The following is a 13,105-nucleotide window of genomic DNA, read 5'->3' as shown; positions in this document are numbered from 1 at the left end:
GATGAGCAACTGGTTTTAACACGATTTTCACTTCCGCACTCTTTGACTCCAACAACTGTCACACTTCATGGGATCAAGGTGTTTACAATTCTAGTAATATAAATAAGTCCCTGAATCATGATTGAAAATAAGACAATCTTACGTCAAACAGACAACACGAGACTAAAAACTCAACATCTGAGCAATTACTCTCAACAGAGAAAATTCAATCATTCATAACTTATCTTATTTTCATAATACACAACACACCTACAATCTTCGATCACCATTGATCTCACATATTTCTCAGCTTCCCTCCTACAGATCGACCCATCCTCTCTTATAACTGAATTTACTCTGGAACTGCCGTTGTCTTGGTTTAGGTTGGAGTACTACAGATTGATCTCTTGAATTCAAAGCACTCCCTTCTTGCAGTGCATCTGTGTGAGGTTTGATAGTTTGCTCGGTTCAAGGAGTTTCCTCCGCACGGTCGTCTCCTCAATTTCGTAAAAACCAGCAACTAGTTTTGCCCCATATACAAAAGATCATAATACGAACATAAACACTGAGTTCCCAATGTGTGATTCACAGGAACAAGAATCAAAACAACATCTATTTCAGTTTTGTCCATTTGCGAGAGCCGTTTGGTTTGTTCTTTCTCTAGAAACAGTGAATACGAGAATTGGTTCGGACTCCATAGTTAATTGGATAAATTAGTGGATCACAGATCAAGAATTCTTACAATGGTCTGATAAAATCGCAACTATATCTTGGTTTATTTGGAAGTACATATGTTCCGTGGTTTTCGAAAAAATCATTCTGAATCCGAATCACCTGATAGAGCAAATCAATAAATTCCTGCACCAAAATTCTCAAGGAAAGATCCAACAAAAAATGAAGAACAAAAAAAGAAATATCCCCAAGGAAAAATGGTCCGACTTAAAGACGGACCGGATATCTTTATTGATGCGGCTTTTAAAAAAGAATATTCAATGATAGGATACGTCTTTCTACTTTACTCAGTGGACAACGAATCTTTCGTGCACATTGCAGCGATATCGGAGTGGGCCTCCTCAGCTTTTCATGCAGAATCAAAAGTCTTGTTAAAAGCCTCCTCATGGTTAAGTGAAAATATATTATCTAGTGTCTCGATAGCAATGGACTGTAAAATACTGGCGGAAACGATCAACAAGACTTGCAAAGATTTTCCTTGGAATGCTCATAATACCATTATCGAATGAATTTCGTGCGAGATGATGCCACGTAGCTAATTACTATTTAGCCGTCACTCTTCTTTTTTCTATCTTTCCTTTTCTTTTGCCGTTTCTCTCTCTACATATCGAGAGACGAAAGCAGAAGCAGTCGTAGTACAACAACTATAGCAATAGCAATGGCGGAAGTCGAAAAAACCCTAACCCTAGCACAGGTATATTATCTCAATCTCATAATACTCTCCCACCCTTTTATATCTAGATTACCATGATTTAGATCTAAAAATTAAGCCTAATTTCGTGTTTATAATTGGTTACAGTCTGAATTAGATTGATCTGTTTATGTACTCATTGAATCTGTTTATGGGTTTTTCCGAAAATTGATGTCTTAAATGTAGTTCGATAATTGGATCTACAGAGTACTCAAGCTCGACTTTGTTTTCGTTAGGTGGAATTTTGGATGTATATGGACTGGTTTTGACCTAAAAACAGTCCTCACAAATTATGAATTAGTATCAGGTTTTCGTTTAGGAGGGATGCATACAGTTATTTTGATTGCTAGGATCTTGAATAGATTAGTAATTTTGGTTTTGATGTTAGAAAGTCACTATATCTCAACTATATGTATTAAGTCGAATTGGACTGTTGGCATAAGAATAAATGAAATTTCTGGTCCAGACATATTTACACAGTTAGATATTGATGTTTTTTTGTCTGTTAATTTTTGAAGTTCATTTTTTATCCTATTGCGAGCATTTGTACGATTTCCCTTGCCCCTTGCAGCCTTTGCAAAGTTTTCTTCTCAAATGTCTTACTCCAATGGAGAATTGCTTATGATTAGTCAGCTGTGATATCACTAGAATCAACGTTCGTAAACTGTTTATATTTGTTGGTTTTACCATAAAAAAGGTTTCAAGAATCGCTAGTCCTGGTACATTGATCAGCTTAATTATGGCTGCCCAAAGAAATAAAAAATGCCAATTGATTTAGGTCGCCTAACTTTTTGAAGAGTATGAAAATAAGGAGCATATTTCTTGCGTTATAGAGGCTTCACTTATCTCTGACAGGGTGGAATGAATATCCTCATAATTTAAACTTATAAGTATATTTTGTTCATGGTAGCAATATGCACTAGAGAAAGAGGAATCGTCAAATCCTGGTAAGATCGCTGCCGAAGCAACTGTGGTTGTGAATCCAACTAATGCCGCTGCTGAGGAGAAGATTGTTGTGACCCCAGCAGACAATGCTGATGAGGTAGCTATTGAGACACCATCAACTGCTGTATCTGAGGATGCTGCGCCTGATAATACAACAAATACTGCTTCTGAAGAAGTCGTGTCCGAGAGTTCAGACAATCCAGTGACTGAGGAAGCTGTTTCTGAGAATTCTGATGAAACAGTTGCTGCTGAAGAAAGTGTTGAAGCTCCTGAAGAGGCCGAGGAAGAAAAACCAGAAATAAAGGTGTGATAATTAAGTGGACCAAAATATTTTGTTTTTCTTGGTATGCTTCTATGTGCTAGTGGTTTAATATCTGTTTGTTTCCTGAAAACCAGCTTGAAACAGCACCAGTGGATTTCCGTTTCCCAACCACAAATCAATCAAGACATTGCTTTACCCGCTATGTCGAGTACCATAGGTTAGTCGAACTATTTTCATAGATGATACTGGACTTAATTTGCATTTCACGTTCTATGATTTAACATTGAATGAAAGCATGACAGGCAGCATCCTGTATTGTTTCCTGGGTATCTGACTGGTTATGTGCTTCCTATTTAGGTGTGTTGCTGCGAAAGGAGATGATGCTCCAGAGTGCGACAAGTTTGCTAAGTATTACCGTGCACTTTGCCCTGGAGAATGGGTATGTACTGCTAAGATTTTATACACTCCCTTTTTTTCTCCGTGTTCTGTTTTTGGATAGACACTGAAATTTAGAGGTCAAGTTCATTTGTAATTGTTAACAATCTGTATCCTCCACCTGGCTGTACAGATATTGCATAAGCTCACTGACAAACTTCAACGTCTTAGATTTATTCGTACACTAGTATGTACTACTGGATTTTTCTGAACTGTTACTAAATGCGAAAAACTTTACAGTAGATTCTGAAATTCTTACAAACTTCTAAAACTCATGGCTTCTCTTAGTAAGCCACTAAGATCCTTCTGACCAACTTTAGTAAACGTAGGAAACAAGTGAGATCATAGATTCATAGTCGTAGACTGTAGATATTTTTCTGATCGAAACAAAGTTCACTTTCAACACTTACCACAGTTTGAAGACATGGCTTGTCATCTGCTCGGGCCTGTGAAACATCCAAATCCTTTATCAAGCTCCTCCTTGAGACTAATATAACTCGAGAAAAGGCTAGCTATGATGCTGCAACTCTTCGAGCAACTTGTCCCAGTAAAACATTGTGCTGTGAGTTTTTCCTCACTAGTGTTAGTCTTCAGATTCTCCTCCCAGCCCATCTGTAGTGATGTTCAATATCTACACCATTTCAGACAATATTTCCCACCAAGAACCACCACTAACTTTGTATGCACTTGTTGCTATCTATCCTGTTCTATTAGCAGTAGAAGGTTTTCATGTTTTGTTTATTGATTTGTTGCAGTTTTCATGGATTTGTTGTAATTTTGGTTTGTTCTCACTAACAATTCCACGGCTTGATACAATTGTATACTACACTGGATGTTGGATTTGCAGGTAGATAGATGGAATGAGCAGAGAGAGAATGGAACTTTCCCTGGTCCTTTGTAGAGAGGTATTCAGTTATACAAAGTACAGTGTCGTTTGGGCCGTGATAGAATTCTTGTCTAGAAACATGAGAAGAAGACGGAAGGCAACAACTGTCTTAAATATGAGTTCTACGAATAATATTTTTTTTGAATGTTGACTGTGCACTGATTTTGCTGCCCTAAATGTAAGGGAAATTTTTTTTGGCATAAGCAGAGCTCATACATAAGATTAACTCTTTTAATAAAACCTAAGCTTTGTTGTCGAACCTCTATTTTATATTTAAAACAGTCTATTTTTATATTTCTACCAAGAGTCTCTTATCGGATAAATGTAAGGCAGTTCGAATAAGAACAGACTCAAAAGAAAATAGAAAAAAAAAAGAAAAAAAGCCTTATGCAGTCATCAATTTTACTTGAGAATGCAAAATTCCACCAGCAGCCCTTGGGCAGCCATCAATTTTATCTATCACTTTCTCGATCCTACATAAGAAATCCTTGATCCCAACTAAATCGATTCACTCAGGGAACCAAATCAGAAATACCTGTGTGTTCTATGTGAATGCGGTGAAGCAAAGAACCAAATCAGAAATACCCATGAGCTGCGCTTAATTCTATGTTTTGGCCGTCAATGCACCTGAGGGATGCGTTCTATGTTTTTGCCGTCAATGCACCTGAGGGCTCCTTAGCATGAATCGTAACAATAAGAATATATGGAGGGATCCACTCACACTTTTATTATCACATTATCTCACATGTTGGGCGCCATTTTTGTAAATTAAAACCAAACTTATTATCACATTATCTCACATGTTGGGCGCCACTTTTGTAAATTAAAACCAAACTGCAATGGATTTGAAGCTAATATTTTGAGGATATGTTTCTCTTACCAAGTTTTATATATGCCTACCAAAAATGAGCGCATTCAAATGAGCGCATTCCGAGACGTATAACATTATCATCTACCACTTTGAAATGAGCCGTTGAAGATCTGTGGATTTCTGACCGTCGAAATTACGACCGGTGAAATATTAAGTTCAAATACGTTACGGTTTGGTTTTAATTTGCAAAAATGATGCCCATCGTGTGAGATAGTGTGATAATAAAAGTGTGAAGGGATCCTTCCCCATTAAGGATGAGGTACATTTTCATATAGAAGAAGCTTGGACAAAGTGACAGATCAACAGGCTTAATCAGTCTACTTTACTGGTACAAACAAAAAAATACAGGAGCCCTGAGACTCAACAGTATATTCAACTAGTGATGCTTACCAAATCTATGACATACAAAGCATAGCCAAAGCAAATGCTGTTGCATAGCAGACGAATACGAAATTCCAGCAACAAATTTAACAAAATACTGAAAATTCACATTATATCAGAATAAGGGGTTCAGGTTCAAATGACATGCCATAGCAGTTTTAAAAGAGATTGGTAACATGACCTAAACATCTTTCAAACGAAAAACACCAAATTAATCAACTTGCACGACTTAACTAGAGCTTAAAGAGTAATGTTTCTCCTCAGAGTTACTGCAAGCTTGATACTACTATCATATTACATATTCTAATTGTCTACTTGATTTCCAGCAACCATCTAAGCTCTCTCACCACGAATCCTCCTAGCAAGCTGGATGTCCTTGGGCATGATGGTGACACGCTTAGCGTGGATGGCACAAAGGTTAGTGTCTTCAAACAGTCCCACCAAGTATGCCTCAGCTGCTTCCTGCAATGCCAACACTGCATGGCTCTGGAAACGCAAATCGGTCTGCACGGGAAAATAAGTTTTCAAACTGGGAGGAAAAAACAAGGGACAGCCAACACACACACAAAAAAAAAAAAAAAAAGTTTACAGACCCCAACCCAAATCAATCTTATACCTTGAAATCTTGGGCAATTTCACGAACAAGCCTCTGGAATGGAAGCTTCCTGATCAACAGTTCGGTACTCTTCTGATACTTACGGATTTCACTGCGTCAACTCAAACCATGTTAGCAGGTTGGCAAACAGGAATTATAAACCACAGCAAGATTTGTAATTTAACTCCATAATAGCACTACAAAAACAGTATATATATATGCAGCGGCATACAACCTAACATCCCATGCACAACCAGCAAATAATAATACTATACAGTCCTTTATGTTTGTGATGCAGATTGAAACTTTAAGATACTTGGTATGAATTAGAAAACAACAATCAACGCTAAACGCAAATAAGTTCATTTCTCTAATGGGAACTCTGAGACATGATCATCAACATACATTATCACATGCATATATTGCTGGAAATAAGAACCCATCAAATATGAGTATACAGAATAACAGACATTTTCACAACATTACCAGCATCATGATAATGATTTTAATTTTGATACTTTCGCAAGGATCATTTAAATTGCCATCCAACACAGTTAATCACCAGCTAAAGAACTTCACAATTCAAGTTGGGGAAAAACAAGTAAACTCAAAAAGGAATACATATATATCAGGGCTGATATGATTGTTAGGGCAACTGGGTTTCCCACATTCACTTATATAACCATATAATTCTAGAAACATACATATCAGACAAAGAAAGCTCAAGAGGCAACTTTAAAAAATATGAGTCAGAGACAGATAGGCACATACCGAAGAGCAACAGTACCAGGACGGTATCTGTGAGGCTTCTTCACTCCTCCGGTAGTTGGTGCAGACTTGCGTGCAGCCTACAATAAAGAAGATTTGAATTCAGATTTTAACAATCTCAAAGCATTACAAAAGCATAGACCAACATACTATTTATTAATTGAACCAACCTACCTTAGTTGCAAGTTGCTTCCTTGGTGCCTTTCCTCCAGTAGACTTACGAGCAGTTTGCTTAGTACGAGCCATCTGCAGCAACAACGTCACAAATATCAAATCTTTGATACCCTAATCAGTAGTCTAAGTTTCCTGATACCTAGTTTCATTCGCCAAAAATTCAAGGAAACGGCAAAAACTGAACCAAGAAAATCAATAAACCCTAATATTTTGACCAAATCAAAAATTACATACCCACAAAGAGCAGAAATCATACAAAAAAAATCACAAATGATGCATCATTTTTCATCCACCGAATCACCGTAAGCAATATTTATTTTCCAGATCAAATGATCGCTAATAAACAAAACCCTAACTCTTAAATCACGCCAACACAGAAAGAAAAACTCAATCCAAAGCCAAGAACATACGAATCCAGAGTCTAATGAAACCCTAAAATGGAAAGACAAACTAGAAAATAAGAAATTAGGGTTTTAATTTCTTACCACTTCTTCTTCTTAGAACTTCTTTTTTCTAGGGATTCTTCTCTCTCAGACGAAGAAAACAAAAACAGATAATAAAGGTTTTGAAGAACGTCTCCTAGTTTCGTATTTATAGACGAATTATTATTGGAGAAGTGTGCCTACGTGTACAAGTAGATGCATCTAATGGGTGTGATTTGTTAAAAATGTGTTTTTTTGGAGTTAAGTGACGGTTCAGATTGAATATTGGTAAGTGATACGGATCGTGATTACCTCTAAAATAGCTTTACATTGGCTGAGAATTGTAAACAGTTTAAAACGTTTTAGGAGTTTTCTAGAGAGACAAGCGACTCTAAAGAGTCGGCCTACAGACCAACGGGGAACACAGTGGGTACTTCGTCGGTGTCGAACTCTGGAGTTATAGGTTAGAAATTCGACTCTCGCATTAATTTATAAGCGCAACTGTATATATTTTTTTTTTGGTAAGTCCAAAATGTATTAAAATAAGAATCATTAAGTGGTCTAATGGTTCTCATGCTCCCTCCCACTACGGAGATAAGATCTCGAGTCCTTTTAATTGCTAAAGTTCCTAAATGAATGAGATTTAGTAGTAGTCTAGAAACCACTGTACCAAGCTATAAAAAAAATGTATTAAAAAATAACAAAATTTATAATTTAATTTAATTTAATTTATAAAAAAACATGTCAAGTAACCCAAAAACTTACAAACTAAATAAAATAAAAATAACATACATTTGGGTATTCAACCGAATTAATAAAATGGAGTCTATCTTCATAACTTTGCTGCTTGCCCATGGCGTTAGCAGCAAAGTTAGCTTCGCGAAACGAGTGTTCAAAGGTGATGTTTTCATATCTATCACAATTACAACCCAACGTCTACAAGCAAGCCAAGGAATAGAGTTCAAATCCATAGAGAAAGCATGTACCACACTCCTAGAATCTGATCCGATGCTTATCCCTATAAATATCCCATTTTTGATCCGATGCTTATCGCTATAAATATCCCATTTCAATGCCCATTCAAGCCCAACAATAACTCCAAATAATTCGTCCAAATAGTTTGTGATGACACATAAACCAATGCACATAGCCCCCAACACCCTAGCATCACTATCACGAGCAATAACACCAGCCCTGGCAACGCCTCGATTTCCTCTCACCGCACCATCATAACAAAGAAGAAGTTCATTTCTCTTCGGTAGCGTCCATAAACACTCAACTGGACCATTAATCTTCACTTAACACACGTAAATCCTCCATAGATATATACATGAAACTCTTCAAGCGCCGACAATACTCATGTGCTTGATTAAAGACTTTATTTTGAAAAAAATCCAACTTACTGATTTGTTATCATAAATGAAACTATTTTTAGTCATCCATAAATTCAGACCTCGTCACAAGAAAGGCAAGCAACCATAAATCTTTAAACATGCAACTCATACCTTTTGCCTGTTTGTATGCAGTAGGTAAATGAGGATGCGGTACAAGATCAAAAATCTCTGATATGCACGACCATGCCTTAGCAACAAACGCACACGACCATAACTAGAAAGTGCATAAGCAGAAATCAAAACTAGAAAGAATTCCGAGACAAATGTTTCTTGTGGTCAATCATATTGGATCTAAATTTCCATTTAAAGCTAAAATAATATTACAATAATCACATCCCAAATGAAAATTCTTCACTCATTTTCTTTTGCCCACATGATAGCCTCTAACGAAGCTTTTTTTCTGCTTGCTTGGGATATAATTCCTTAGTATGACAACATCTAAATCCATCACAATTTCAAGTAGAATTACGTAAATTTAGTTACAACCTTACATTGTATCCTTGGTTTCTTTTCTAAAAACAACATCAAATCTTAATTTGATAAGTGGAAAAAAAAGACTCGTGATCCAACTATTAGTTTGAGTGTTGCTTTCTGTAATAACATTGTTAAGCTCTTGGATACGAAGTCTGTACCAATCAGCAACATCATGTTTAATTATATGCACAACTTGACTTATCCAAGCCTTTATATTCTTTTTTTACTATTATTGGAAGGGAACATTTATTCATGCAAAAAAAAAAAATGGAAGTAAATAACAATTACACAAATAAAAAAGAAAGAAATGAAGAAAAACTACACTAACTTAAAAAGAAAAGAAAAACATAAGTCAAAGAGAGAAAAAGCGTACAAACTGGTGTTGCTCTAACTCAGTTGTCAGCTTCGCTTTAACAAAATTGCACCAACACCATTCCCACTTGCCAGTAGCACTGCAAATTCACTATTTGTGAACCTCTCATAAACAAAATCTCCAAATAAATAGTATTACTTATTGTTCAACTACTTTCATATAATCGAAGAAGACCCGGCGCCTCCAGAAGCAGACACACCTTGCCCGTCAACAAAACCAAAATCACAAATTGAATACAAAAAAAAATCCTAAGAAAATCATGAATGGTGTTGAAACGCCGCCGTCAAAATAACAAAGGTGTTGAAGATTCATTAGCGTCAACAACGCTCATAGTTGTTCATACACCTTAAATGATTTGGAAAAAAAAAAGTTTTCTTCAATGCATCAAAGTTAGAAGTAAATCAAAATCACCGTCTCAATGTCAAAAGATTTTTTTTTTTATCAAACCTATTGGATACAAACATCTAGATTTTCAAATTTAACAAAAGATGAAACTAAACTATTCGAAAATGTCACTTTTTTGCGTATTTTAAATTATTAACCTGAACAAACTAGGGAATTAATTTTTAAACACAACGTTTGCAACAACCTAACTCACACCAGTGTTAAGGTCATGCCAAACTTCTGTATCCAACATACATTAGGAAAAAACATGTTGCATATTGTCAACACCATTATCACAAACAGATGATTTACGTCAATGTCGAGAAAAAATCTTGCAATTATAACACTAGTAGGCAGATTTTAGAACATTGCTCGGTCGAACTCACAAGTGTTTCTATCTCAAGCTGTTGTTGTCAAATTTAGTTGTCAAAACTATATCTTAATTTCTAGTCTACAATTAGTTAAGTCTGGGACTAGGATATAAATGCAATTGAGAAACAGAGAATTACAACAGTCATCATTGTGTTCTACCGTTTGTAGGCGAATATCAACTGAAGCTTTTAGAGAACTTCATCAACAAAAGGTAAGTGAAGACTGAATTAACTATATCTCAAGTAATATTCACTTTCTATCATTTGAGACGATATCGCATAACTAATTAGACTAGTACGCATAAACAAGAATTTCGAGTCATGTTTATCTTGATAATTACTCGAAATATAATGGCTAAGCTTAATGAACATTTTTTCACACATGATGAATTTAGGTTTAGGATAATTTATTGTTTGGAATCAAAAGTTTGTCATTCAGAAATAGCCTAGAATAGCAATATGTGTCATTGATGTTATTCAGGAATGTTTCGAATTGCTTTTGAGAAATATATAACTACTATTGATTCAGATACAAAACAGTGGTATCAATTTTACTGGGAAAACTCTTATAAGTTTGAACCCGTATTACATGTATTCGTACAGGTGCGAAGTATATATATACATATCGACTTACAGATTAGTGGTAAATATATTCTTATGTATATCATATGAAAATCAGTGTGACTCGTGAACCGGATCGGTGTGCATACTCGTATACAAACCATTTTTGAATTGTGGTTACGAAACCGGGGGTGAGTATCCAAACCAGTACGCAAACTTAAACAGTTATGTGTTCTTGAACTCGGTAGCGCTTCCAAACTGGTACGCTAACCAATTAATTTATGTGAACTCTGGAACCGGCAACAGTCTTTAAGTTTCCAAACCAGTACGCAAACCTTAAAATTTTTGTGAACTCTAGAAATTAGGTTTGGTGAAAAGCTTGCAAATTAGTATGCAAACCTAAAAAGTTATGTGAACTCCGTAACTCGGTTTTGGTTTAAAGTTTCCAAACAGGTTTGCGAGTGACTGAACGACTCACGAACTACTATGTATTTGTACTCGTACATCTACTAGTCATGTCGATTATACTTTCAAGTATGTTTAGAATATTTTTTTCGATATAATTAACATTTGATTAATTTTCTATAAACATTAGACTTAAATGATCACATGTTTGTGAATCGGAGTTAATGTCTTAAGTGTTCATGAAAATGAAAATTAAGTTTTTAAGTTGAAACCGGCTAGTTTCGGCTAACCATGTTGAACATAGTCTTTGTACATGATTCGATTACGGTCTCACCTAACCAAAGTGTATATCTTGTTTATGTGAATCATATTCAAATATTCATCTAACAGTGGATATTGTTTGCTTGGTTTCAAAGCTATCTTAGCTTAATCCTAAAGCAACCTATACTTTGAATGTCTATAAAAGAGGAACTCCAAGCAACTGAAATTTTTGAACCCTGACGCTACTTTTTGGTGTGTCCTAGTTTTATCTAGAGTCGTCCTCTCCAGAAACCCTTTTAGGATTTTCCGACTACAAATACTTCATTGGGATTCCTGAAGTCAGGTCTAGTTATCTTTCTTTGATAACTCGAGTATCCTGAGAGATTGCTCCAATTATTAAGATAGATAGTGATCATCAAAGTTCTCTTCGTCTCAGACTTTGTTGATTCCACAAGTTTTATACTTGTGAGGTGAATAATAATTTAGGATGCACTTCAGGTTGCATAAGTCCGGATTTTGAGGATAGATAGACTTTTGTCAAATTACTATCGATTTTCATCACCTTGATCATACGTTTTGATCGTAATCATAAAATCAATTATATATGCTTAATCTTGGGGGGAAGATTTGGTTTAAAGTCTTCAATTGAGTTGAAACAACTCTTAGTTGGTGTGACGTCATCCAAGGGAATCAATTACGCATAGTACTGCTGGGATTCAAGAGGCATAAGGAGCGCCACTGTACCTTATTCGGTGGGATACCTTTTAGGGCTCAACTACATTCCAATCTGAAGTTAATTGGTATAGGCTAGTGTCTGTAGCGGCTTAATACAATTTGGTGTTCAATCTGGACTAGGTCCCGGGGTTTTTCTGCATTTGCGTTTTCCTCGTTAACAAAACTTCTAGTGTTTGTGTTATTTCTTTTTCCGCATTATATTGTTTATCTTTATAATTAAAATATTAAAGGTTGTGCGTTGATCAATCATAGTAGAGACATCCGACCTAGTTTGTTGGATACGACTTAATTGATTCTTGGACATTGGTCTTCGGTACCGTCCTTTGTGATTAGGTTCATGAATTCGATTTTGTAAATTTTCTAATCACAAGAGATAAAAATATAACTCTAAGATACTATTCCTTGATTGAGTTTAACTCTCGGAGTTGTATTGAGTTTGTCCATATTGATTGCCTAAGAATAAAGTGGTGTTGTATTTTGGTACCCCCGCGTTTCCAATTGGTATCATAGCAGGCAAACACGCTATGACCTAATAAGTCTGTGTTTGAAGCAGTCTGACTATATGGACATGAGTAAAATCTCAATAAACATACACCATAGTTTTCTAAAGATTCTTCAGAGTTTATTTTCACGAGATTGTTTGTCTCACTGGATGATCCATATTCATTCAAGATTCCCAAAATCTTTGTAAGTAAAGAATCATCGGAAAAAAAGAAGAAGGGGTCCTTCACCAAGGTTAACAACGAGGATTATCCTGTCAAAAATAATAAGCTACGCTATCTTAAAAGTTTATTGATCAGTCTTGTTAGGGAATGCGAAAAAGAGGAATCTATAGATGAGGATCTCTATATAGCTTTTGAAGAAACTTTTAAGACCTTGGATTGATCTTTAGGAAGGTTAAGTCCGTATGATATTCTGACACTAGTAAAGTTTACTTACGGTGTGGGGTATTTGGACACGTCAAAAAATATTGCACCTTTACTGCAATGATATTGACAGCTTCTGG

The 13,105-nt window shown here is 35.8% G+C and overlaps 2 protein-coding genes across 2 annotated transcripts; one reads left to right on the top strand and one right to left on the bottom strand.

Annotated features, from left to right (window-relative positions):
- The first annotated feature begins 1,252 nt into the window (after nucleotides 1-1,252).
- Nucleotides 1,253-4,230, top strand: LOC113347549 (cytochrome c oxidase subunit 6b-1-like). The gene is made up of 5 exons (XM_026591230.1): nucleotides 1,253-1,405; nucleotides 2,313-2,651; nucleotides 2,744-2,826; nucleotides 2,967-3,048; nucleotides 3,892-4,230. Exons 1-5 carry the CDS (start codon nucleotides 1,370-1,372, stop codon nucleotides 3,943-3,945), a joined length of 594 nt encoding a protein of 197 aa, XP_026447015.1. The 5' UTR covers nucleotides 1,253-1,369; the 3' UTR covers nucleotides 3,946-4,230.
- Nucleotides 4,231-5,267: 1,037 nt separating this feature from the next.
- On the bottom strand, nucleotides 5,268-7,320 carry LOC113347548 (histone H3.3). Its single transcript, XM_026591229.1, has 5 exons — nucleotides 7,205-7,320; nucleotides 6,720-6,791; nucleotides 6,549-6,625; nucleotides 5,799-5,889; nucleotides 5,268-5,686 (listed from the first exon to the last, which is right to left on the bottom strand). The coding sequence occupies exons 2-5, from the start codon at nucleotides 6,789-6,791 to the stop codon at nucleotides 5,516-5,518; spliced, it is 411 nt and encodes a 136-aa protein (XP_026447014.1). The 5' UTR covers nucleotides 7,205-7,320; the 3' UTR covers nucleotides 5,268-5,515.
- Between the last annotated feature and the right edge of the window lie 5,785 nt (nucleotides 7,321-13,105).

The sequence above is a fragment of the Papaver somniferum genome, chromosome 2 (assembly GCF_003573695.1).
Source record: "Papaver somniferum cultivar HN1 chromosome 2, ASM357369v1, whole genome shotgun sequence".
In the NCBI taxonomy this organism is placed as follows: domain Eukaryota; kingdom Viridiplantae; phylum Streptophyta; class Magnoliopsida; order Ranunculales; family Papaveraceae; genus Papaver; species Papaver somniferum.
This window is presented reverse-complemented; position numbering and strand designations above follow the sequence as displayed.

What these genes read in the sequence shown, in the direction of transcription:
- LOC113347549 (XM_026591230.1), top strand. Translation starts at nt 1,370, where the DNA reads ATGGCGGAAGTCGAAAAAACCCTAACCCTAGCACAG. An exon ending in CGCTATGTCGAGTACCATAG is followed by an intron (nt 2,827 to 2,966) that starts GTTAGTCGAACT and finishes CTTCCTATTTAG; the next exon opens with GTGTGTTGCTGCGAAAGGAG. An exon ending in CACTTTGCCCTGGAGAATGG is followed by an intron (nt 3,049 to 3,891) that starts GTATGTACTGCT and finishes TTGGATTTGCAG; the next exon opens with GTAGATAGATGGAATGAGCA.
- LOC113347548 (XM_026591229.1), bottom strand. Translation starts at nt 6,791, where the DNA reads ATGGCTCGTACTAAGCAAACTGCTCGTAAGTCTACTGGAGGAAAGGCA. An exon ending in CCTGGTACTGTTGCTCTTCG is followed by an intron (nt 5,890 to 6,548) that starts GTATGTGCCTAT and finishes GAGTTGACGCAG; the next exon opens with TGAAATCCGTAAGTATCAGA. An exon ending in AAATTGCCCAAGATTTCAAG is followed by an intron (nt 5,687 to 5,798) that starts GTATAAGATTGA and finishes TTTCCCGTGCAG; the next exon opens with ACCGATTTGCGTTTCCAGAG.